The sequence below is a fragment of the Engystomops pustulosus genome, chromosome 1 (assembly GCF_040894005.1).
Source record: "Engystomops pustulosus chromosome 1, aEngPut4.maternal, whole genome shotgun sequence".
NCBI classification, from domain to species: domain Eukaryota; kingdom Metazoa; phylum Chordata; class Amphibia; order Anura; family Leptodactylidae; genus Engystomops; species Engystomops pustulosus.
The window spans coordinates 207,992,330-208,018,801 of NC_092411.1; the positions used below are offsets into that span (position 1 = coordinate 207,992,330).

The window sequence follows — 26,472 nt, forward strand, 5'->3', positions numbered from 1 at the left end:
TCTCTGGGTGATGGACAGGGTGCCGGTGATGAAGGCAGGGGTAGTAGCAGGGACCAGACGGAGGCAGAAGTTGAAGAAAACAACTTACAGTTCTTTATTGGAACCGCAGGAACATCAGCAACGTGCCTTTAACAAGATGGTGGAGTACTGGAGAGGTATTTGGAGGGAGCCACAGGATGTATTTCACCAGCCTGGATGTATAGGGCAGGCTGGGAGGCAGCTGGGTCCTTAGAGGAGGCTTCAGCTCGGTCCTGGATCTCTTCAGGTATCACCCTTGAAGGTAGGATGATACCCCTTTCCTCACTACACTAACTCTAGTCTTATCTTCCACTTCAGGCAGGGGCTAGGCTCTTCCTGCACTGGTCTGGTGTGCTAGAGACTCTGAGCTGTTGCTCAGCTAACTACTCTCTGCTTGTGTCCTGCAGACCCAGAGGGCCTGACTAGGACCGGTCTCTTCTCCCTTCTGGGAGAGACTGCTCTCCTCTCTCTCCTGAGAGAGGCTTCTCTCTAAGACCTCATACTGGAATCCTCCAGAACATTCTTGGCTAGGGGGTTTTATTACCTCCCTTTGGTCAGGTGGTGGCTGCTCCTCCAATTACCTCTCAGTGCACAGAGACAGGATGCAACACATATCATTGGATAATAGAAATTACATCACAAATTAACATCTGCCTTGCCAGGCAGGATTAACCACTGCAATTTCCCCTTTGATCCTATAAGGACCATGTAGTGCAATGTGGTGTTACCTACAGGTGGGACGTATTCGCAAGCACTACCTCGCCATTGCATCGGCGAGGGTGTTGCATACCCCGGGGGCAATTGAAAGAGCCGCCCTCGGCTCGACTACAGTTGTTTTGGGGCACAGAGGGGGCTAAGGGCACTTCTGGGAAGTGCAGGCTGTGTGAGGTGTAGGGACAAACCGCCCATGGTCCTGGAGACAGGCACCTGGGTTGGTGTCGGACTAAGACAAAAATATAGCTGTATGACAGTTGGTCGCTGACGCCATTAAACCGAACTGTACAGTAGGAAAGGTGTGGTGTCATGTCCTGTAATCCACTCCTTGCACCAAGGCCTGTATATTTGTTTGATCAACGCTTCTTCCCTGGCGGCAATTATATGGTGTCTATCTGCATTGCGTTAGCATATGCGACACAAGTACCTCCTGACTGGCAACCTTACCCATGTATGAGTGGCATCCAGGTGCTAGCTGTGTAACACCCCCGGTCCCCTAAAGACCCGCAGTTTACGGACTACCCCCATGTGCAAACCTCAGTTTGAGGGATCAGGTAGCGGTCAGTGTTTTACACAAAAGACGGTCCGACACAGCCACACTACAACCTGTAAAGCCTATGAAAGGGTTAATGCAGACTACTGGCATATATGACAGTGTGCAACAAGTTAGCAAAATCACATTGGCTTAGCAGCCCAATGGGTACACATCTTATAACATAACGTTACAGATAGATAGGCTACTCAGAGTAGCACGGTAGCAAATGTCTCTTTTCCTGCAAAGAAAAGGCATAAAAAGTGCAAGCAGAATGTCCATACCTAAAAAGGAAGGCATTAAGTGCAAAATGATAATAAATTACATTGCAACTTTTCCTGGAGGTTGGCAAAAGTCTCTCAGAAGGTCTCTACTGACAAAGTCCATCTTCTGGGTACAGCCCTTGATGTGGGGAAAAGTGCACTGAAGAAACAAAGGGTCTCCTCTATTTGGAGAGGGACAGAGTCCTTTGATGACATCTCTGCTGTGGCAGAGGAAAGGTGCTATCATAGCACATGATCTCTTGACTGAGATAAATAAGGGTAAGAGTCTCAGGACAGTTTCTGGCTCTATAGGGATATGGGGATAAATACACACAATGTACAGTGGACATAGTACCTGGAGAGGGCGACAGCCCTTCAGGGATTAGTCAGTATCGCTGGGTTCAGCAAAGACAGGATCCAGCTCCTGCAGGGAATCCTGTGCATCCTCAGCGGGAGTAGGTGCCGGCTGGGGACACCCGGTGGCAGTAGCGGGTACTGCAGGTGCAGCAACATCCTCCGGACCTGCAGGGGGAGGAGCGCTGTCACCCGGGGTGTCGGCTGTTCCAGCCGGGGGCTCAACTGAGCCAGGGACCACAGAGGGGTCCAGGAGAAAATAAACAGAGCCCGGCGGCCGAGCCGCGGCTCCTTCCAGCTCCGGTTCTTCCGGGGCCGGGTCATCACCCCATTGGTAACCGGCAAGGGGAGATGCGGGCCTAGATGGAACCTCCGGACAAGATTCGCTAGCCGGGATGTCTTCTCCCACAGAAGAGCCGCGGGACCTGGCAATGCTCCCGGCAGGGGAACCGGTGGGGGTGGCGCCCTGTATCATGCCCGGCCCATGGATGGCAATGGGACCCGTACTCACAATTACTGTGGATGGGGCATTCACGTGGGTCACCGCCCGGGGACTTGCAGCCGAGGAGGAAGAGGTGTTCATATATTGACAGGGTGCAAATATTTTTGTAAACTCCGGTACCGCGGGCCCCGGCTGTCTCCAGGCCTCCCCTTTAAGGCTAGGCCCCGGTGGGGGATGTTGTTCGTGACGCCACTTGCAACATCCCCCACCGGGGCCTAGCCCTTGAGGTGAGGCCTGGAGACAGCCGGGGCCCGCAGTACCGGAGTGGCTGGCGGTTGCGGCCTAAGCACGCTATTGTCACGGTGCTTGGTACGGGGGGAACCGGAGGGCTGTCCTACAGCCTGGCAGGTCTCCAGCAGGGTGGTGTTGGCAAGAAATGATGAGGGAGAGGCTGCTATAGCGGATCTCCCTGGGGCAACCCCTTAATGTCCCGAGTGTGAGTCTCTGGGTGATGGACAGGGTGCCGGTGATGAAGGCAGGGGTAGTAGCAGGGACCAGACGGAGGCAGAAGTTGAAGAAAACAACTTACAGTTCTTTATTGGAACCGCAGGAACATCAGCAACGTGCCTTTAACAAGATGGTGGAGTACTGGAGAGGTATTTGGAGGGAGCCACAGGATGTATTTCACCAGCCTGGATGTATAGGGCAGGCTGGGAGGCAGCTGGGTCCTTAGAGGAGGCTTCAGCTCGGTCCTGGATCTCTTCAGGTATCACCCTTGAAGGTAGGATGATACCCCTTTCCTCACTACACTAACTCTAGTCTTATCTTCCACTTCAGGCAGGGGCTAGGCTCTTCCTGCACTGGTCTGGTGTGCTAGAGACTCTGAGCTGTTGCTCAGCTAACTACTCTCTGCTTGTGTCCTGCAGACCCAGAGGGCCTGACTAGGACCGGTCTCTTCTCCCTTCTGGGAGAGACTGCTCTCCTCTCTCTCCTGAGAGAGGCTTCTCTCTAAGACCTCATACTGGAATCCTCCAGAACATTCTTGGCTAGGGGGTTTTATTACCTCCCTTTGGTCAGGTGGTGGCTGCTCCTCCAATTACCTCTCAGTGCACAGAGACAGGATGCAACACATATCATTGGATAATAGAAATTACATCACAAATTAACATCTGCCTTGCCAGGCAGGATTAACCACTGCAATTTCCCCTTTGATCCTATAAGGACCATGTAGTGCAATGTGGTGTTACCTACAGGTGGGACGTATTCGCAAGCACTACCTCGCCATTGCATCGGCGAGGGTGTTGCATATAGAAAAAAATATATTTGTGAGGTATCACTTTAATGGTAGTGATCTATAGAATAAAGATAATATAGTATTTTTAGTGTAGGGTGTATGACCCCCCCCCCCCCCCAAAAAAAAAAAAAAAAAAAATTTTCCTTCATACATTCAAGAGTTAATAAAATCTCATCAAAAAGCTAATGACCCACTAAAATGAAGTATTTGTAAATTGCATCTCATGTTGCAAAAAAATAAGCCCTTATGTCCAAATTGCCAAAAAAATAAATATTTTATAGCCTGTGAATGGCACATCTTCCCATCAATGCCCTGGCGTGTGCCCATACAACAGGTTACCACCACATATGGGGTATTGTTATACGCGGGAGGGATTGGGTAATCAACTTTGTGGAACGTTTCGGTATTTTATCCACTGACAACTGACAACACGTTCATTTAGCCAAAAAAAATTTAATTTCTGAATTGCATCCAAATTTGTTTTAACCCCTGTAAATCAATTAAAGGGTTACCAAACTTCATAAAAGTTGTTTTACATGCGTTGAGGAATATAGTTTATATAATATGGTAATTTATGGGGTTTTACTTTTATTTAGGCCTCGCAAAGTGACTTGAAACCTGAGCAGGTCCCTCAATAGCAGGATTTTGCGTTTTTTATGAAATGTGAAAAATCAGACCTAACATTCAAAACATACCACCTAAATTTTTCAACTAACATGAAGTACAGGCCACCGGACAAGAAAGAGTTTATAGACCGTTTTAATGCAATAATACTATTGGAATATATCACGTATGTAAAGAGGAATGGGGTCTCCAAATTTGAAAAGATTTGGGGCAAGTGGCTAGATACGCCTGGTTTACCATCAAGCTCCCTTATAAGACTAAGAACTAGCTTAGAATATCAATTATCATTGGCAAAATAAGGATAGGTTTAGGTCTTCTTTAATATGTGAATAATTATAGGAGACCTGAAGGGTCTTAGAAGAGCTGCCTCGCAAAGGTGGGTGGGGGGAGTTGGGAAGGGAGGGAGGGAGTATGCTGCTAATAATAAGCGTATATGATAAAACGTACATCCTGTAAGAGAAAATGGATACAACTGTAATTCTCTTGTAATGCTTTTATGAGTATAATTTGAGTTTGTATTATTGTATAAAGCCAGAGCTTATTGTAAAGATATGTAAGTACTCCCCTCCAGGTTGTACTTGTTGGGTGTGTTGTTATATAAAAAAAAAATGTTCAATAAAAATATCTGAGTACAAAGTTTCATGAGAAAACTTTTTCAAAATCACTTGGATACGTTAAAGCGTTCCAAAGTTATAACCACTTATAGTGACACATGTCAGAATTTTAAAAATGGGATGTGTCAGGAAGGTGAAAAGTGTTTTGGTGTTACGGGGTTAATTTCTCAAAGAAAGCTAAGTGTGCAAGTTGTAAAAGTGCAACATTTTTTCAGAGAGGAAAACCTAAATAAGCACTGTTATCCACCTCACTCCGCTACCATATTCTTCTGATGGCCATGTGGAGTTGCTAGGCATGCATACATTTTCACTTTTCATTTTTGCCTAATAAATGTGTCAGAATCTAGCCAGATAGAGGATCCTCTAATTTGCAGATTTGGGGAAATAAATTGGACTTTTCACCCACCAAGATAATTCTGATATATATTTGGAATCCAAGTGTTTGTAAAAATAGTTGCTAATTTTTGTGCAGAGGAACTCCAGTACCATGGGTGTAACTAGGAGAGGCTGGGCCTATACTACATATCTGGAGTGGGTCACCTTCCCCTTAAAACATGCCATTGTGCCTACAGTCAAGGCCAAAAGTTTTGAGAATGACAAAAATATTTTATTTTTACATGATCTGTTGCCCTCTGGTTTTTAGTATTTTTTTATACTACTTGTTTGTCAGATGTTTTTATCACATACTGAAATACAAGTGCAATCATATTATGATTAACAAAAGCTTTTATTGACAGTTAGAATGAGTTAATGCAGCAAGTCAAATGCAGGTACATGTCAAATGTAATTATCTTTTGTGTTGAAAGGGACATAGAGATTGAATGTATTCTTGCATGTTGCTTGTGTGATTATGGCCTCCTGTCCTCCATCCTCCTCACATTTTAGTCTCTCTCCTACATCTCCCTCATATTGTGGCCTCCTGTCCCCCATTCCCCTCATTTTGTGGCCTCTTGTCCTCTATCTTCCTCATATTGTGTCTTCTCTCCTTCATCCTCCTCATATTGTGGCTTCCTGTCCGCCACCCCTTCATATTGTGGCCTCCTGCTCTCCATCTCGCTCATATTGTGGCCTCCTGTCCTCCACCCCCTCATATTGTGGCCTCCTGTCCTCCATCTCTCTCATATTGTGGCCTCCTATCCTCCACCCCCCTCATATTGTGGCCTCCTGTCCTCGATCTCCCTCATATTGTGGCCCCTTGTCCTCCATCTCCCTCATATTGTGGCCTCCTGTCCTCCATCTCCTTCATATTGTGGCCTCCTGTGCTACATCATATTGTGACCTCTTGTCCTCCATCATATTGTGGCCTCCAGTTCCACCACCTCCTTCTTGTCAGTTTAGAGTCTAGGCATCAAGAGAAGAAACAGGACTGCTGCGGGGGGAAAGGTAAGCAATACGTTTTTTTTGTTTAATACACAGAAGGGGAGACAGGCCACAATATAAGTGAGGATGGAGGACAGGAGGCCACAATATAAGGGAGGAGGCCTCCATCCTCCCTTATATTGTGGCCTCCTGTCCTCCATCCTCACTTATATTGTGGCCTCTCTCCCATTCTGTGTATTAAACAAAAAAAAGTATTACTTACCTTTCTATCATTCTCCCGCAGCAGTCCTGCTTCTTCTCCTGATGCCTAGACTCTAAACTGACAAGAAGGAGGTGGTGGGCCAGCCAAGGGAAAGAGCTACCTACACACACATCTGCTAAAGAGCAAAATAAACTGTGTGTAGGGACAGTAGGAGTTTATCCCGCCTCCTAGTCTTGACTCAGCTGTAAAGTGTTGGGGCTGGGACGAACCTGAACATGCAGAGACATTCTCCTAACCACCCGGGACAGTGGGACAGTGCTGAGAAACCAGGACTGTCCTGCCAACTCTGTGACTGTTTGGAACCTATGGAAAAATGGCTGTAATTAAGGGACAGTGCCTCAGTGGCAGATCATTTCAGGTGATATGTGGAGGACTTCTAACCCTTTACCAGTAACTGTTCCTCATTCCAGAGTGGAATTCAAGCTTGGCAATGCAATGGTTGTGCTCTTCCCCCTGCTGCAGCAAAATAACATCATAAAAAATTTTACAGCCATTCTACGCCCTCTGTAAAATGCTACACATTGGTCTTCCTGGTGGTCTTGTATGTTTGTATATACTATATAAACACAATCATTTATAATTTATAGAAAGGAATTATATACAAGTTAACATTTAGCCTGTTGGTATAAAATAATAGTTTCACAGATTTCATTAAAAAAAAGTTACTTGCAGTTATAGTAAGATTAGAGGTATACTGTATGTGCCTGTAACATACACGTGTTAACTTTTTATAGTTAGTACTAAGTGACTCTCTGGCGTATTCAAAAAAAGAAATGACAGGACTCAAATATAAACCAAATATTTCCTTCATCAAGCACTGGTAGAACTGAATAAGGTTGGAAAGTATCAGACTGTGTAGGGACCCACCCTGAACCAATGACACCAAAGTATTGATTGACAGTTTTATAGTAAAAGAGGAACAGAACTATGTAGAGTTATAATAAAATTCTTGAGAATTGCTCTTTTATTGGGAATGTAAGCATTTCTCAAACAGACATGTTAGAAGAGGTGATTGGTTTTTTGGGCATTAAACAGTACCGTATATACTCGTGTATAAGCCGAGTTTTTCAGCACAAAAAATGTGCTGAAAAACCTAATCTCGGCTTATACACGAGTTAATAAAAAAAAATACACGAGTTAATAAAAAAAAAAAAAAATTAATACTCACCATCCGGCTCCCGGTCCTCGGCGGCGGCTCCTAGTCCTCGGCGGCAGCTCCCGATCCTCTGCGGCGGCTTCTCTCTTCATGTGCCGGCAGTCGCGTCTATGCGACTTGCCAGCGGGCGCACAATATGATGTAGCGGTGTCGCCGCTGATGACGTCATCAGCGGCGACACCGCCGCATCGCACTGTGCGCCCGCCGGCAAGTCGCATGGACGCGACTGCCGGCACGTGAAGATAGAAGATAGAAGAGAGAAGCCGCCGCCGAGGACCGGGAGCCGCCGCCGAGGACCGGGAGCCGCCACTAAGCATCAAAGGTGAGTATCGTCGGAGGGTGAGTATTAAGTTTATTTTTTTTATTATTCGCTAGGCATACTGAGGGCAGGCTGTATACTACTAAGGGCAGGCTGTATACTACATGGGGGCTGCTGTATACTACTGGGGGGCTGCTGTATACTACTGGGGGGCTGCTGTATACTACTGGGGGGCTGCTGTATACTACTGGGGGGCTGCTGTATACTACTGGGGGGCTGCTGTATACTACTGGGGGGCTTCTGTATACTACTGGGGTGCTGCTGTATACTACTGGGGTGCTGCTGTATACTACTGGGGTGCTGCTGTATACTACAAGGGGCTTGCTGTATACTACAAGGAGCTTGCTGTATACTACAGGGGGGCTGCTGTATACTACTAGGGGCTTGCTGTATACTACTAGGGGCTTGCTGTATACTACTAGGGGCTTGCTGTATACTACATGGGGGCTGCTGTATACTACTAGGGGCTTGCTGTATACTACAGGGGGCTGCTGTATACTACTAGGGGCTGCTGTATTCTTCTGGGGGCTGGCAGGCTGTATACTACTGGGGGGGTTTGACCAATGCATTTCCCACCCTCGGCTTATACTCGAGTCAGTCGTTTTTCCCAGTTTTTGGTGGTAAAATTAGGGGTCTCGGCTTATACTCGGGTCGGCTTATACTCGAGTATATACGGTATATTAGTTTTCTGGGGGGAGAGCGGGCAAATACGAGAGGCTGGGCCCCATAGCAGACTTGTGCATGGGCTCCCCTTTCCTCTTAAAAATAAAAAATATATATTTATTATCTCACACATGTTTATATACATCAAATACATGCACATATAGTATGTAAACCTCAAATACACACATATATATATATATATATATATATATATATATATATATATATACAGTATATACACATCATGTACCACACACATGCAGTATATACACATATTGTACACTCATATACAGTATATACACATCATGTACATACATTAAAGAAACCCTATAAGCATCATATACATAAAATATTTAAACATCATATATACACATACATATTGTATATATACACATCATGTACAAGCACATACAGTTTATAGACATCAAATATTAACATGCATACAATACTGTACTGTATACATACATCAAGTACAAGCACATACAGTTTATAGACACCAGGGGGAGATTGTGCCCCTCCTTGTCGTGCCTGATACACCAAGAGGCTTTGTTAGCCAGTCTCCTCCCCAATCTTTCCCAATTGCACAGGAACGCAGGGCGCAGAAGCCCTGATAAATATCCACACACATATATACACTTACAGTCCAGCAGTCTTCTCATCTTCAACTCATGCTGTCACTTTCTCATTGCAGGAGACAGTATGCCACAGATAAGAAAGCAGCCCAGTAGCTGCTAAGCTCTACCATGATAGGTACTCCACTGTTTGTTTTGGCATTTTTGGCTTTTTCTTACAGCCTTTTAACCAATTTTATTTTGTTGTTATAGAATTTATTGCCTTTGCAAATAGAAATAAAACATGTTTGTACAATAATTGTTGTATAACTGTACATACCATTTAAAGCTTTACAACTTCGTTGTTAAATTTTTAGTGACAGTAGAAGTCTGGCTTTTACGTTGGAGTGGAAAATTGTTTTGTTAAAGTTATTTTTTTGTGCCACAAACTGGCAGAATAAACGTTTTTTAAAAGTGAAAAAAGGATAAAAGACAACTTTTTTTTCTATCAAGAAATTTTAAACACCTCACTTACAGTGTCATTGACTACAATGGAATCAATTATGCGTTTTTCACTTGCATGATCCACCACCAATCAATCACACTTATAAGAGCTCTGTGTCTTCATCACCAAGTAACAGAACAGCAGCCCTGTTATTTATTTGTCCTAATTCATAGATCTCAAGCAAAACAAGGAAGAATAGCACTTATACTTTGAAAACAGCGTATGCCATTATGCCAGATCAGGGCTTTAAGTGCAACATATTGGGGGGATTCACTAAGTCACTTTGGCCAGACTTCTGGCATAATTTGTAGTCTCTGTGAAAGGGGGTGTGATGAGGTGGGAAATATTCTGCGTGCCAAAAAATTTAGTCGGGTACTACACAGCTAAAAGCAGGTCTAAAAGTAGAACTTTACAGTCTTATACTGTGACACAATGATGAATCTCTAGGAGCAAAAGACTAGTAATGTTGTGCTCTGCACTGTTGGAGTGTGCAACACATTAAGAACCCCCCCCCCCCCATCTCTAAATCCATATAGATTTTTCTGTCTACAGAGCCATTTGAGTACTTATTATTTGCAGGAACTATTGTTCCTAGTGGGACTATTTAAAGGGGTTGTCCGGGAATATAGATGATTTTATATATGGCTGTGGGTACTTTAAAAATAAAAAATAATTTATGCCCACACCTCTCCCTGCTCCTGTTTTCCATCTCGTGGTGCCACCAGTCACTGAAATTTCTGTTTGTATATGAGGGCCGGCAGTCACATGCACCTACAGATTCTGTTTGTATTCAGGGCCACGCTCCTGCACCAGTTTCAATACAGCAGTAGGAACATGGCTGTTGATGCTCGAAACCTCCAGTCTCATGGAGGAATGGGGGCACGGACAAAAGTAAGTATGAGTTTTTTAAAAAAAAATTTTTAAAGCCCCCTTTCCCCCAATCCTATATATATGAAATCATATTCATGGACAACCTGTTTCTAATGGGCTTTTTTTTTTAAGGTTTTCACTGTTAAATTCAGATGAAACATCTCCTTCATTCTTTGGATCTGTACATTCTCATACTAGGGTATAATTTTTTCCAAGAAGAAATGTTTTCATTGATGCCATTTTAGATACTGTACAACAAATTTATCTGTTTTTCATATCTGCTCTTTAGGGAAAGGGGGGTGATTCTAACTTTTTTTTTTTTTACATTTTTTAACCCCTTAAGGACGCAGCCATTTTACAGCTTAAGGCTCAGTCCCATTTTTTGGATTCTGACCTGCGTCTCTTTATATGGTTATAACTTTTGAACACTGTTACTTATCAAAGCGATTCTGAGATTGTTTTTTCCCCACATGTTGTATTTCATTTTAGTGGTAAATTTTGGCTAATAAGTTTTGCGTTTATTTACAAAAAAAAGAAAAAAATGATGAATTTTTAGAAAAATTTGCCATTTTCGAAATTCAAAATCACCGCGTTTTCAGGCAGATAGATTTACCACCTAAATAACTTACCGAGTAACATTTTCCATTTGTCTACTTTACATTTTCATAATTTTTGAAATGTTTGGATAATTTATTTTGACGTCACACGGCCTACAAATCGAATAGCGATTTTCCATATTTTCAGAATTGACTATTTTGGGGATAAATACTGTTTGAAATTAAATTTTACATATTTAGCATCAAAAACCCCTATATAACCAACCCATTTTCAAATCTGCACCCCTCAAACTATCAGAAACAGCATTTACGAAGATTGTTAACCCCTTGAGATCTTCATAGTAATTGAATCAAAATGGCGGTGAAATTTAGAATGGTCAACTTTTGTCGGTTATACGTTCATTTAGCCCTAAAATTAATACATTTCTAAAAGATAAAAAGAGAAAACCCACCATAAAATTTATTCTACAATTTCTCCTGAGTGCAGCGACCCCCCACATGTGGACATTACTTGTGTTATGGGGGCACAGCGAGGCGCAGAAGGGAAGGAGCACCCTGCAGCTGCCAGGATTTTAGTTTTCTCGTTGCCCCCTTTTGAAGGCTATAAAATTTTCGCTTTCCCGTTATTTGGGCCATGTGACGGCATTTTTTTTGCGCGATGAGATGCTTTTTCCAGTGTTACCATTTTGGGGTTGGTATCACCTATTGTTGAAAATTTAGGAACTTTTTTTGAGGTCATGAGTAGAAAAGCATCAATTCTGTACTGGATTTTTTACTTTTTTTTTTGTGTGTTCACCGTATATCCTAATAATCCTGTTATCTTTATTCTATGGGTCGATATGATTACGGGGATAACAGACATGAATATTTTTTCTTATGTTTTACTAAATTTGCCAAATAAAACCCTAATGTGGGGAAAAATCTATCATTTTTGCATCGCCGTCTTCCAAGTAGCATAACATTGTTATGTTTTTGGCTACAGAGCTGGTTGATGGCTTGTTTTTTTTGCGAGACATGTTGTTCTTTGCAACAATATCATTCTGGAGTACATATGTTTTGTTTATCACTTTTTATTGCATTTTTAGTGGGATATAATAGGTAAAAATCATAATTTTTGGTGGGTTTTTAAAGTTTTTTTTTTTTACGGCGTTCATCATATGGGTTCAATAGTTATTTAGTTTTATTCTATGGATTGTTACGGACGCGGTGATACTATATATGTGGGGTTTGTGTTATGATTTAGACTTTTTTGAGCGTTATATGTCTCTTTATATGTTTTGGGGCTTATGGGCATTTTTAGTGATTTATAAAGTTATTTTTTATTGAAAAAATGTTTTTTTACATTTTTTACTTGATCCACCATGGGATATGAACAAGCAATCATCTGAAAAATACTGATGTATTGCAGGGTATTAGCAGTGCCAGCCTATGCAGATGCATAGGCTGACACTTTGCCTTTAAGATGACGTCACAGACGCCATCTTAAAGGCACTGCCTTCAGGCTTCTCTGGGGTCCCGATCGGGTAAAGACCCCCGGAAGGCATGTTAAATGCCGCGGTCGCGTTGATTACCGTTGAAATCCTGCGGCTAATGATGCCGGTTCGGCTGCTGTGCAGCGCTGAACTGGCATAGTCTCTGCGCAGTAGCTGCTCTGAGTCCCGCGAATAGCGCTCAGCGCAGTACAGCTACGGCACAGAGCGCTAAGGGGTTAATAGTATTTAAAGCTCAAGCTTTTTACTATGTCTGACTTATTATGCATTTCTTATACAAATAATGCAATAAAACAGTGTTGGAGTTTGTTGTGAATATACTTGCTATTACAATCTGGTCACTGTGGAATACTGTAGACACCTGCTCTGTATGGAGAGGACACTCTTATGTGATTTTACATTGACCGGTTGTGAAAGGTTTAAAGTGTCACTAGGAGGACCGCTTCTGTTAAGAGGCAGCATTTCACTGCCGGTTAGTAGTATGGACTCGTTATACGCTGGCAAGTCCGTACTACCTGAAAAATCGGGAGAAGATGACGAGGAGGTACAGGGGAACACCGGGGCTGTACATACTAGTACCGAGAGGAGGCTCTGTATACTGAGGGGGTGGGGGGAAAGGCTAAAAGTAAAGGGGGGTTCCTGAGTATACTGAGGGGGGCAGGCAGTATATATTAGTACCGGGGGGAGGCTGTATATACTAGTACTGGGGGGAGACTGTGTATACTTAGGGTGGGAGGCAGTGTATACTATTGAGGGGGGAAAGCTGTGTAATACTGGCAACAGGCTGTGTATTCTGGGGGGGGGAAGCAGCCTGGATTTTAATTAAACTGTGTGGCCTTATACGGAAAATGTATACCATTTAATTTGGGAGTATGTATATGGGGGCTGTTTAAAATTCAGATATGTATATAAATTAGCAGGTTGCTGTAGGTCAGGGAGGTCGTGTATAAAATAAATTGTGATACACCTATACCTTTTTCAAAGATCCCGCAGAGCCAGGGGGGCCTCTCTCTCCCCCCGCCCCCTACTTTCCCCTCCCCCCCCCTCCATCCTCCCCTTTAACCCCCTTTTCCCCAGTTTGTTCTTATCACTTATTCCTGCAAAAAGGTGCCTTGAGTGCCTGCATTTGCGTTATTCGCCATTTCTCATGACTACATTATGGGGCTGTATCTGTACCTGGATCTATGAGTAAGTGGTCCTTGTTTATCATGATGGATTTTGATGGTAGCTTTCCTTTCATTGAATTCTAGTTCCCCCATTCCCTAGTAATCTTGGTTGCTCTCCTCTGCACCCATTCCAGTTCTACTATGTCCATTTTATACACTGGTGCCCCAAACTGTACACAATATTCCATATGTGGTCTGACCAGTGATTTGTATAAGGGTAAAACTATGTCCTTATGTTGAGAATTGATTCCTTTCTTGATACATCCCATAATTTTATGAGCTTTAGAAGCAGACGCCTTGCTCTGATCACTAAAATTGAGTTTACCATCCACCAATATCCCAAGTCTTTTTCTTCATAAGTTTTACCAAATTTATAGTTTAAGATATAATTATAATTTTCATTTCCTATACCCAAGTGCATAACCTTAGATTTATTTACATTAAACCTCATTTGCCATTTGTCATCCCCGGCCTCCAGTTTCCACAAATCCCTTTGTAATGTTCTACTATCCTCCTCTGTATTAATTTCTTTACAGAGAAAAGTATCATCTGCAGATATTGAAACTCTACTTTGTAAACCCTCTAAGAGATCATTAATAAAAATATTAAAAAAAAATATCCAATACTGACCCCTGTGGCATTCCACTGGCAACGTCAACCCAATCTGCCAATGTGCCATTAATGACGACCCTTTGCTTACCCAAATACACAGATTTTCCCCTAGTCCCAGCAGTCTCATTTTATATACCTACCTTTTATTGCGGCACTGTATCAAATGCCTTAGAAAAGTTCAGAAAAGATATACAACATCCACAGCCACCCCCAGGGTCAATCCTAAACTTACCTCCTTGTAGAAGATGATACGATAAGTCTGACAGGACCCATCCCTCATAAACCCATGCTCATGCTGGGTCATAAGGTTATGCACAGTAAGATAATCCAGGATAGCATCTATAATAAACTCCTGAAATATTTTTATATGTTAGACTCACAGGTCTATAGTTTCCAGAATCACTTTATGACCCTTTTTTAAAATATGGTCTGTCTATCACAGTACATAATTCATGCAGTACCCAGGGGTGTATGCCATCTGAGCCCGAGGGATTTTAGTGGTTTTTAGGCGTCGCTGTACCTCTTCCTGCATTAAGGAGCTGACATTTAATGGAGGTCTTTCCCGGGTAACGACAGTTGAGACATTCAATAGATTGGCCCTTTCCTAATCCCACTTCACTATGACCCCCAAGTAATTCCTCAAAGGAACCACACTCTCTGTTTTTTACTATTTATATATTTGTAAAATAATTTGGGATTATTTTTACTTTCCATGGAAATTTTCTTTCAGTTTCTATTTTTGCTGCATCTATCTGTCTCTTTATAATCCTTTAACACCTAATTGCTACCTTTGTGTTTTAGTAACTTAAATGCCTTATCCTTCTTGTATATTGCTTGCTTTACAGTTCTAGTAAACAACATTGGTTTTTTCCTGTTTACATTGTGCTTATTCACATATGGATTATGTCTTTCACAGGAACTTTTTAGAATTTTTTTTTAAAACATCCCTTTTATTTTTGAGAACACTGGGGCACATTTACTAAGAACAATGCAAACTGTAGTGTGCAAGGTGCTAGATTAATGATTTATGGCGCACATTCTTAGTAAATCTGGCGCCCACTACACAGCCCCCACCGAGGGCACTCTTTTTTTGGTGCACCTTTAACATAAGGCATGCAACACAATTCTGTCAGACTTTGCATGTTAAGTGTGGTGCATGGTCCGACTGAGCACCGGAACGGCCATTTTAGTGCAGAAATTTGTGTTGCATGAAGAATAGTGCAGACACAAAGTGTCCCGTGTGCCACAATTGTGCCGCGTGCGCCAGAAATGTATCTCAGACACTTCTTAAATACCTGTGCAAACAGATTGCACTAAAAAGAATGTGCAAAGTCTGACAGAAAACTGGTGCAAGGACTTTAGTAAATGTGAGCCATTGTCCTAGTTTATATTCTTAGCTGTTGAAAATTTGCCCATTTAAAGTTCAGAGTTCCTATTGCACCACTTCTGAAAGTCACATTGAAGAATAATTCAAAGTGCATGATATTGTGGTCAATGTTACTTAGGTGACCCTTAACATGTAATTCTGATACTTTGTCATGATACCATATATTTCTGAGTATATACTCAAGTCAATGAACTCTGTACTCACCTTTCTGACACCCCCCACTTCCCCCTTCGCAGGTCCTCTTTTGTCCTCAGCTCCAGCTCCGTCCATGGCTCCCCGTGGCTGCGTAGCACAAACCGTGACGTCAGCAGCTTGCCAACATCATAGTGTGTGCGCTGCCATCGGCAGGGAGCTGCTAGCTATATATACAGTGGGGGGAGCAATCAGTGGCTATATATGGGGGGTGCAGGCACTGGCTATATACCAGGGGGCAGCCACTGGCTATATACTGTAGGGCAGGCACTGGCTATATACTGAGGGGCAGGCACTGGCTTTATACAAGAGTGTTGCTGGCTATATACAAGTGGGCATGCACTGGCTATTTACTAAGGGACAGGGGTTGGCTATATACTGTGGGGGGCATGTGACCAATGCATTTCTTCGGCTTATACTTGAGTCAATAGATTTTTGAGTTAAAATTAATTGCCTCGGCTTATACTCGAGCATATACGGTATACTATTTATCTCAAACTGTGAGGTAACAGGGATATCTATTATTATTATGCATTCTGTCAGGACAGTTCTCTCAGCTTCCTATAACTGGGAATATTAGAGAGTGACATGAGAGAAGGAAAAAAGTTTTTGGAAGCACACAGCGCTCACCCGATGCAGCGTTTCACCGAAGGACCTCTGGATCAGCATCAGGGTCCCCCACGTGACCAGCATTCCTGATGTAGTCTAATCCGCAAGAAAAGGGAATCCAGCACATATATTAGAAATCCTTCAATAGTTCAATGGCTCCAAAAGACAGCTTACATTTACATTGAAGGATTTCTAATATATCCGCTGGATTCCATTTTCTTGTGGATTATACTATATTAGAGAGTAGTATTAGAGAGTAGCAAGAGACCAGCAAACAACGCTTATCACTTTGCTGGGATAGCCTGAACAGTAAACTCTTCTGCACATGTCTGACACTAATATAACATCCTTTAGGCTACCTGCACACAGACATTTGTTTCCGATGGCAGTCAGAGCAACGTCTGGAACAACTGCAAGTCAGGACCTGTTGCCTGGCTCCAGTCTTCCAAAGACCACCTCAGCCGTCTTCCGTGCCTGTTGCAGAGGAGCTCATGGATAAAGCTCGTTTGTCTTCCCAAGAATGTTCCAAACAAAGACAGAAGAATCTCTGACTATTGTGCCAGCCCAGAGCACTTTCTTATGTCTTGTCCAGTCCATCCACAGCCTCCGGGAAACGACTGGACCCAGGGTTCTTGGGAGAAGTGTCCCTAGGTTAGAGCAAAGCTTCACCTTGTCTGAATGTCCCTGTTCTTCTCAGTTTTGGAACAGGCAACCCGGTTCAAGTCTCAGCCCTCCTGGACTCACGCTCTGCAGGGAATTTCGTGGATGCTGCCTTGGTCTCCCAGGATCACTTTCCTGTGGTTTGCCTAGAGAAGCCACTGGTTATCTCTTCCATCAGTGGACAAATTCTCCATGACCCAGTCCAGTATCGTACTGAGCCCCTGGGGCGTTGCATAAGGACAGATTGCCATTTTATGTGCTCCCCCAGTCTAAATCCTCAGTGCTTTTGGGCCTCCCATGGTTGCAGGATTCTTCTTTGTGGCCAAGAAGGATGGTTCTTTCCATCCGTGCATCGATTACCACAACCGAGTCATGCTGAAAAACCGCTACCCTTGGCCTCTCATCACTGAACTTTTTTATCGCCTACGGGGTGGCAAGGTTTTCACCAAGCTGGATCTATGGGGAGGCATGTAACCTCATCAGCATCCGTGAAGGCGATGAGTGGAAGACAGACTTCAATACTCGCATTTTCAGTATCTGGTAATGCCCTTTGGACTGCAATGTCCCAGCGGTGTTCCAAGAATTTGTCAACAATATCTTCAAAGACTTGCTCTACATTTGTGTTGTTGTCTACTTGGATGATATTCTGGTGTTTTCTCCTGACTTACAGTCTCATCTGATCTACGTCTGGCAAGTTCTCAGGCGCTTAAGGGCAAATCGCTTATATGCCAAGCTCGAGAAATGCCAAGCTTCTGACAAAGGACTACAGATGGATCTGGCCAAGTTGTCTGCCGTACTTCAGTGGGCTCGCCCAGTGGGACTACGTGCCATTCAGAGATTTCTGGGCTTTGCCAATTATTACCGGCAATTTATTCCACAATTCCCCTCTGTTGGCTGACCAAGAAAAATGCCAATCCTGGATTCTGGCCTCCGGTGGCTGAAGAATCTTTCGCTAAGCTGAAGTCTGCCTTTGCCTCTGCCCCAGTTCTCACACAGCCTGATACAGAGAAGTCATTCCAGTTGGAGGTTGACGTCTCAACCGGCTTCTTCTCTAAAACCTTCTCAGCCGCAGAGAGGAATTATTCCATTGGTGATCTGGAACTTCTGGCCATAAAGCTAGCTTTGGAGGAATGGCCCTATCTTGTGGAAGGAGCTTGCCATCCGGTCTATATCTACACTGACCGCAAGAATCTCCTATATCTCCAGACTGCTCTGCGTCTCAATACTCTTCAGGCTCGCTGGTCCCTCTTCTTCTCTCAATTCAACTTCCTGATTCACTTCCGTCCAGCCAAGAAGAACGGTGTGCCTCTGATGTTGTTGGGGAAGAATCGGCTTCTTTTTGTTGTATTTGGACGACATCCACGCTCACCTCTTCCTCTGTCTGAGCCTTCTGATGTTACTGCCATGAAATAGTTCAAGATGTCAAGTCCATCTGGCAGCATACACAGCAGTCACTACTTCGGGCCTCCACCCGCACCAAGACCCAGGCCGACAAGAGACGCAGGCCTCCTCAAGTCTTCTCTCCAGGTGATAGATGTGGCTGTCTTCTTGATACGTCCGGCTGAAGGTTCCCAACTACAAGCTTGGTCCCCGCTATCTGGGTCCATTTGAGGTGCTGAAGCGAATCAATCCCGTGGCCTATAGGCTCCGCCCTCCTCCCACCATGCGCATCCTGAATTCCTTCCACATCTCTCTTCTGAAAACAGTCATTCTGAACCGCTTTTCCTGGCAAGTACCACTTCCAGCTCCTGAGTTGCATTCCACTGATGTCAATGAGGTGAAAAAGGTCCTGGGTATGAAGTCTGTCAGAAGGAAGCGGTTCTTTCCTGTTGACTGGAAGGGGTTTGGGCCGGAGGAGAGGTCTTGGGAGCCCGAGGACAACATCCAGGATTGTGCTCTTCTACAAAAGGTTCCTCCAGTCCAAGAAGAGTGGGAGGCCGAAGGGGGGGGTTACTGTCACGGGTGCCCCTGTGACCCATATCCTGGGTCGCAGGAGCACCAGTGTACCTCCGTGTGCTCCAGCGAGGAACTCAACTGTCCCAGCTCCAGTGGCAGGCTCTGCGATGCCCACGCACCGCCTGCCCTGATAAATTCCAGCCCCTTCCTGTGTCCCCTACTGGATCTTTGTGCCTCGTAGCCTTAGAGAAAGCTTGTTCCTGATGCCCTGTGCAATTATCCTTTTTTCTCATTGTGACCTCGATTCCATTCCTGACCTCGCTCCTGTGCTGCCCGTCCTTGCCTTCCGCTACATCCCCAACTCTGATCCTGAGCTGCCCGTCTCGACCTCCTGTCTGTCCCAGGCTATGATCTTGCCTTACGATTCCGTACTTCCCCTTGGCTGCGCCAGTGGGAATGATCTGGTGGTAACATGGTGCAGCAAGTCCAACCCGCTTTACGGCGGGCTCTGGTGGAAACCGGGTGCCACTTAGACTCCGGTCACAGGATAACAAAATAACACAATTCAATGTTATTAACAAAAAATCCTGCATTTTACAGATATAATTCCAACCTGTATCAATCAGTCCTGGAGTACACAATTTCAGTTGCCCCTGGATGTGACCATTAATCTTCTGACTTTAGGGTCGGCAGGCATTGTTCTTCTGCCTGACACTGCACTGAGCTGAGCTCCTCTCTGCGCTCTCCCTCTAGTCCCAACCCTTGCATTCCAGGACAAGCACACTGATTTCCGGCCGCAAACAATGGCGCAGGGTGAGGAGAGTAAAGCTACAAGCTACAGGCAGATAAGCTCTTTATCCAGGGGAGAGAGAGGGAGGTATATAGTAGAGCTGACAGTATGTAATGGATGTGATAGAGGGGAGAATGTCATGGATAATATGCATGTTATGGATATCATCATCTCTCAACTCTGATCTGTCTCATCTCCCTTTCTATGTGTCAGATACTAGTACAATGTTCAAAAGGTAAATGAAAGTGTATATAAACCTTCACCGTGATAATCTAACCACATTGTCAGAACACACTTTCGGATTTTACACTGACCAGCCTAGCAAGTGATAGGAGTTAAAACATCAATAACATCAATAAAATTCAGTAAAATTGTAAAGAAAGGGGTTAAAGGAAACCTACCATGCGCTTCCTATTCAGGTGCACACACGGTCGCGCGCGTATTGACTTGAGAAAACACACACTTCTCAACCAGACTGCACTGGCTTAATCTAGCCAACTTATATCTATATCTATCTATATATCCCTCAGTAATTCCTAGAGAACATCACATTTTACAAATTGATTTTGTTTGAGGCTTGTTATACAGACTGCATCAGCTCACTGTAGTTGATCAATAACTTACTGAAGTATTAATATACATATATGGACCTCGGAAATTCCTCCTTTTACATATTGGGGCTCATTTACTAAGGGTTATGGATCGCAGTTTTAGCAAACTGTTCGTCTTTTTCAGGGATTTCACGGCTCAGATAGGTATTTAACAGGTGTCTGTGTTGGGATTGTGTCGCACGCGATTTTGGCACCACTGCACTGGCTTCCATGTGACAGAAATTAGGGGGCATGCTGGCGAGCGATCCGACTGATTCGGGCTGAGTGCAGGATTTAACTTTTAAATTGTATGGGGCGCAAGATCTTAGTGTACTGTGGGTGAACTCCACGGACAGGTAAGTAAATATGCCCCATTGATTCAGTTTTAGGAAAATGCTGGCTTTTTAGTGCTGTTTCACACTGGCGTTGTTTTTCATGTCTATGGTTCAGTGATTTCCTGGGATGCAATACAAATTCATTGATTTCTATAGCTTCTATTTTCACTGATCCGTTGTTCGTGGAAAAAATTATGAAATGTCCTATTTTTTTCACTAATGCGGATCACGGAAGGCATTAGAAGTCTATGGGTCTGCAAAAAAACTGATACAAAAATCAGTTTTCTTCTCTGATGAGGCTGATAAACCAGGTGTGATGTTTTCAAAGCAACGTGAAACCTTCAGTTTCTTTTGCGGACACAGAAACAAAATGGATGCATCACGGAGATAAAGTGCAACATGAACATCAATGTCAATGTGAAAGAGCCCTAATACACACTACACTAGCTCATATTATCTGCTCCATATCTCATACATCACCCTTCCCCAAAGCAGGGTATAAGCAATCATGGTCAGATCACAATCTGCTATCTGTGTATTAACTTTTTAATACTGTAATAGTATTGGCACATAAAGGTGTTTAGCCTTCATATAGCCCATTCATTTTTGTGGGGCCCTATCCCTACACCAGCATTGATCTGCTGTCAGCCTTGTTGAACAACACAATTTATCAATAGTTAATTTTATGTGTAAAATCCTATGTAATCTTTGTAATAATTTGTGGCCAGTATCTTGTCTGGATGTGACCATCCATATGTGTAGTAGGTGGATGTGTGCCTGGCAGTGTACCAGTAGTGGGCAGCAATGAGGTGGCAGTAATCCCAGTGTTCTCACCTGGAGCCCCCTAGCAGCAGAAATGGGGTAGGTAGAGGGAGAGTAGAGGAGGAGGGAGACAGCTGTCACATTCCCAGCAGGCTTCTCCTGCCTGTCACTGTATGAAGATAAATGAAGCCCCTTCCATGGCTCCCCATGACATGAGTGCTTGTCCTCCTCAGTAAAGACAGTGGCTTGGAGTGAGTTGTGTGCCCTGTTTGCTGTGTATCCTCCTCCTCCCACCACCTCCTCCTCTTCATGGATCAGCCACACACTATGGAAGGCAGCTGCAGCCCGCAACCTCAGGATCATGAGGGCATAGAGTCCTGGCTGGACGATCACGGGGACTTTACTCATTCGTACTTTGTTCGGAAAGCTACCAGGTAAGGAGGGGCACTGGGGGCATCATTTGGGCAGTGCTGAAGTGGAACCACATGGGCATGGTCCATCCACAGGGGGCAATACTCCCAGCTGTGTGCACATTGGACAGCAGCATCAGTGTGTACAGTTCTGGTGCTGAGCTAAAGAAAGGCGTCCGCGCACAGGACGTGGGGAGGTGATGCCAGGTGGGCACAGCAGCTTTACCTGACGCTACAGGTGAGAGGCAGGAGACAGATATGACGGCTGCTGAATGACGCCGTGCACTGGGGGACATGTCAGGGCAGTTACTTCCGTCCACTGGGGTGGATGCCTTTAGGAAGTTGTGGGAAGCTTCAGCCGAGAGCTGTCCTCCCCTATAGATAGTGATAACACAGCGCTGGACAGGAGGCTCCTGCGTCATGTGGCGGCGGGGGAAACATGCACACGAAGCTCCAGCTGCATGTCCAGCCTCTCCTGCCCCGGAACCGGGAGCTCGGGCTAAGAAACTGGGCTCAGCTTCTGCCCCGTGCGGTGACTCCAGCGACGGCTCCACGCATGTGCACTGCACCCTACAGTAAGTGCTCCGGGACTGTGGGTACTGGGGGCTCAGGTGGGAAAACAATGACTGGCTGAAGTGTGGTCCCTTTCAGCTCATCCCTGCTCATGTCTTATCCTTCCCTCACACAATGCAATGCGCATACATGTCTGCTTGGAAAATGGAGAGTTTTGTGTGAGGAGAGTTCATGGGAGAAGTTCACTTACTTGTTGTGGTGACACTCATGATTGTGTCCTAATAAGGAGAGGAAAGAGAGTCTGGCTGTGCTCTCCCGAGGAGCGCTCCATTAGCCAGCATGTATGAGGAGACTAGGAGAGTACATATGCTACAACATATACTACAACATAAACTCTCCCTCTTTTATGTCGCTTCACAATAAAACTTTTTGGCTGCCAAGTTTTCGCTTCAGTCTACGCAACAACTATGCAGGAGGTTAACTCCTTCCTGTCCAGGGGTTCCCACCACATGCAGTGAAAGTAAGAGCCTGGCATCTGGGGGTCACATTGTTTTCTCAGAAAATTGCAACCATATTCAGATGTATTTACATGACTGCATCCAGTTGTCTCTGACTATCCTCTGTGTGGAGACTGAAGCTTGGGCAGCAATCGATTGCTATTACACATCGGAGGTGGCGAGGCAATTATTTCTTCATATAATGTGTGGAAAGCAAAGATTTTGCCATTATTCCCATTGTGGAAATATGTAGAACGTCCCACCGGGAGCTGCAGACTATTAATGTGACAATAAATCTCTTCAGCAGGGGACAATCCTGTCAGCGTAGCCAAGTGCCTCATGTACAATGCTAAATTGCTGAATATTTCAGAATGCATAATGGTGTATGGATACCGCGTGCCGTGGTTGCCCAGGATTTGTCTACATGCTATACAGATATCGCAGTAAAAGTTACACCACATGAGAGAATCCAATTGAGATTAATGGTCTTTATCCGATAAGGATAATCCTCATTTTCATTGTACACAACTAGGGTCAACTGTTACTGTATAATAATGTTACTATTGAAACATTTTTAAATTTTATTCAAACTTTTGAAAGGATTCTCACTTATTACTCCACATAATGACATTCTGGACACAGGGACAGTACTGTTAGTGGATTCTTTGCTATTTCCTCTTGTACTCACATTTCCGAGGAATCGATAAGGTACTAGAAGGCAGTGACAGATTTTGGATGTAATGGTTTTAAATTGTTGCACAAAAAGCTTCTGTTCACTTGCACATCTGCAGCCTCTGAGAATGCATGGATCGGTTTGCATGCTTGTGTAGTATGGGGGCTGAAAGCTTAGATGATCCAGAGAGATTGGTAGATCAGATTAATTATTGACTAACATTAGTAAAGCAGTGCTCTTAACCACCTGCTTCCCTAAAACCATCTGTGCCAGGCGGCTGTGTTACCTCAAGAACATATGGAGAAACTGTTCTTGGGTTTCATAGAACGAATCCTTCTGTTCTAAAATGTTGATTGAGTTTGGCCGTCGTGGAATTGTAGAGTGATAGAGAAAACAATAATATATGAGACTTTTATCTTTGAGCACAACAAATGAGAAACAGGATTATATAAAAACATAAACCACAGATAGGAGTACACATATAAAAAGCATCTGCATAGTAGTGTTATGATGATGACTTGTTTGCAATGGCATGTTGGGAAAGCTGATTATTAAGAGCGATCCTTGGACATCTACTGTGAAACTGAAGCAGATTTCACAGGAATTGTGCACTGGACTTATGCCCAATGCACAAGACCGTTTTTTTTAGACGTAAAAAACACCACTTCAAGTTTGTTTGTTTTTTTTATGTAAAACGGACACACTGACTTTAATGGGAAATAAGGCTATGTATCTGAGCATATTTCTCACCGCACCATGAGACCACACTGGCCATCAGAACGCATTTCATAGAACATGGCCTATTTATTTTCCGTTTTTGCGGTAGGTTCTCTCCATGTTAGTGTATGGGGGTTAAAAAAAAATGGGCAGCATGCAATGTTGTCCACCAAATATGGCTCTTTTTTGCAGTGAGTTGCCTTGGAGTTCAGGTAACCTGGGTGTCAGCCCACCATAGTTTTTGCAGATACAGCCAGTTAACAGTGACATATGGGTTACAAATGGGTGACACCTTGCCAAAACCGGGCCGCGAAATGAATGAGGCCTTAATCCGTGTCATGTCTACCAAATTTTCAGTTGTAAATTACCCTGAAGACTTGATATCCCAGTTATTTTTGTTTCCACTTTGCAGATTTTGAGTCTGAGCTGAATGATGCCTTTTATAGAAAAGGAGGAGGCAAAGTATTCATCAGGGGTGATCAAAATGCACAAGAATTTGTACCAACGGTCCAATAGTTAGTGCATATTTTATCAAGGGTTTCAGGCATTTTTCAGATACTATTGTGACTTGCATAAAAAGGGGCATGAATTCTGCTTAATACAGGCAAAATCCTAAAAACCTATTAACCCCCTAAATGCCCATAGGCCGATGGTCAATAAAAGGGGCCTTAGGCTAAGTACAACCTAACCAACTATTAGGAATAGAGGGGAAAACATAATGACATATTATGTACAAACATATATTTTATTAGTAGAAAAGAACATACATGTACAGAAAGGTTCTTTATGTGTGTTCTTAAGCTGAATTTGTATGTAAGTCGGAACAGGTATATTTAATAATTGTAGCTCCAGATAAAGGTTTTTTTTGTCCTTGTGACAATTGGATTTTAAAAATGTTGTGCTGTTATGGGAAGGATTATTAATAAAACTTCATTACAGACTAAACCTACAGACCTGGGACTAAAGGAAAGCATCCAGGGAGCTTCACCAGAGGTCACAGTGGTCAGAGAGGTCTGTCTGTAACTAGGGGTCCTTAAAGAGGACCTTTCACCACCGTACTTCGCACACCATTCTCTAGTTAATAGGGCACTTGGAATCTTCTTTCTAGCCCCCATGGTTGCGGAGGTATCTTTCCCAGTACGTGACTTTAATAATCTAAGTTCTGTCAGAGAGGAGGAGCTGGGGCTGGAGCTGGAGGCATATGTCATGCTAATTTTCTCTCATACTGTCCAGTCAGTGACAAATGTGCGTGATCTCTCTCTATGCTCATCTAGATGCTCTGTTTATACATTGTGTTAACATTCTGCTGAATGTAACTCAGTTAAGATTACATTTAAACCATGTTTACAAAAACACAATTTCTGATGCAAATGGTATACACAAATGCCACATAAACGCAAATGCACCGCAAACACCACATGAGCGCAAATGCAACATAAATGCAAGTGCAACATAAATACAATGCAAATGCTGCATAAATGCAAACGCAACAGAAACCCCACAAAACAAACGCCACATAAAACGCAAGCACAATGCACATGCCAACGGCATGTAAATGGAAGTGTTATCACGGCGCAAACGCCACATAAACATGACACCACATTTACAAACACCTTGTAAATGCCATGTAAGTATAAATGCAAATGTGACACAAAAGGTACATAAATGTAAAAATAATGCAAATGCCACATAAAAAAAACAATATCAACACAAACACCCTGTAAATGTAAGTGTTAAAGCTACGCAAGTGCCACATAAGCTTAACCCTTTCGGGACTCAGCCTATTTTGACCTCTAGTACGAGGCCCCATTTTTTAAATCTGTATAAGTGCTTATAGCTTTGGAACTCTATAAAATATACACAGGGGATTTTGAGATTGTTTTCTCGTGACACATTGTACTTTAGTTTAAAAATTGGATAATATCTTTTGTGTTTAGCAATGCAAAAAACTGAAATTAGGCAAAAAAAATTGGAAAAATTATAAATTTCCAAAGTTCTAAATTCTCTACTTTTAAAGCAGGCAGTCATAGCACCCAAATAAATAGATATCTTACATTTCCCAAATGTCTGCTTTATGTTGGCATATTTTTTTAAAGATTCCACATATTTTACTAG

The 26,472-nt window shown here is 43.6% G+C and overlaps 1 protein-coding gene across 7 annotated transcripts in view; it reads left to right on the forward strand.

Moving 5' to 3' along the window:
* The window catches only part of PDE5A (phosphodiesterase 5A), a 208,779-nt gene that overhangs the window by 15,259 nt on the left and 167,048 nt on the right, over positions 1-26,472 (forward strand). For 3 of the 7 annotated variants that reach the window (XM_072119165.1, XM_072119175.1, XM_072119191.1), the window contains exon 1: positions 22,202-22,532. The exons of 1 other annotated variant lie outside the window; for it this stretch is intronic. In XM_072119165.1, the coding sequence (XP_071975266.1) occupies positions 22,378-22,532 (155 nt within the window). In that variant the 5' untranslated portion in view covers positions 22,202-22,377. 3 more of the 7 variants (XM_072119184.1, XM_072119188.1, XM_072119189.1) reach the window with 2 other exon arrangements.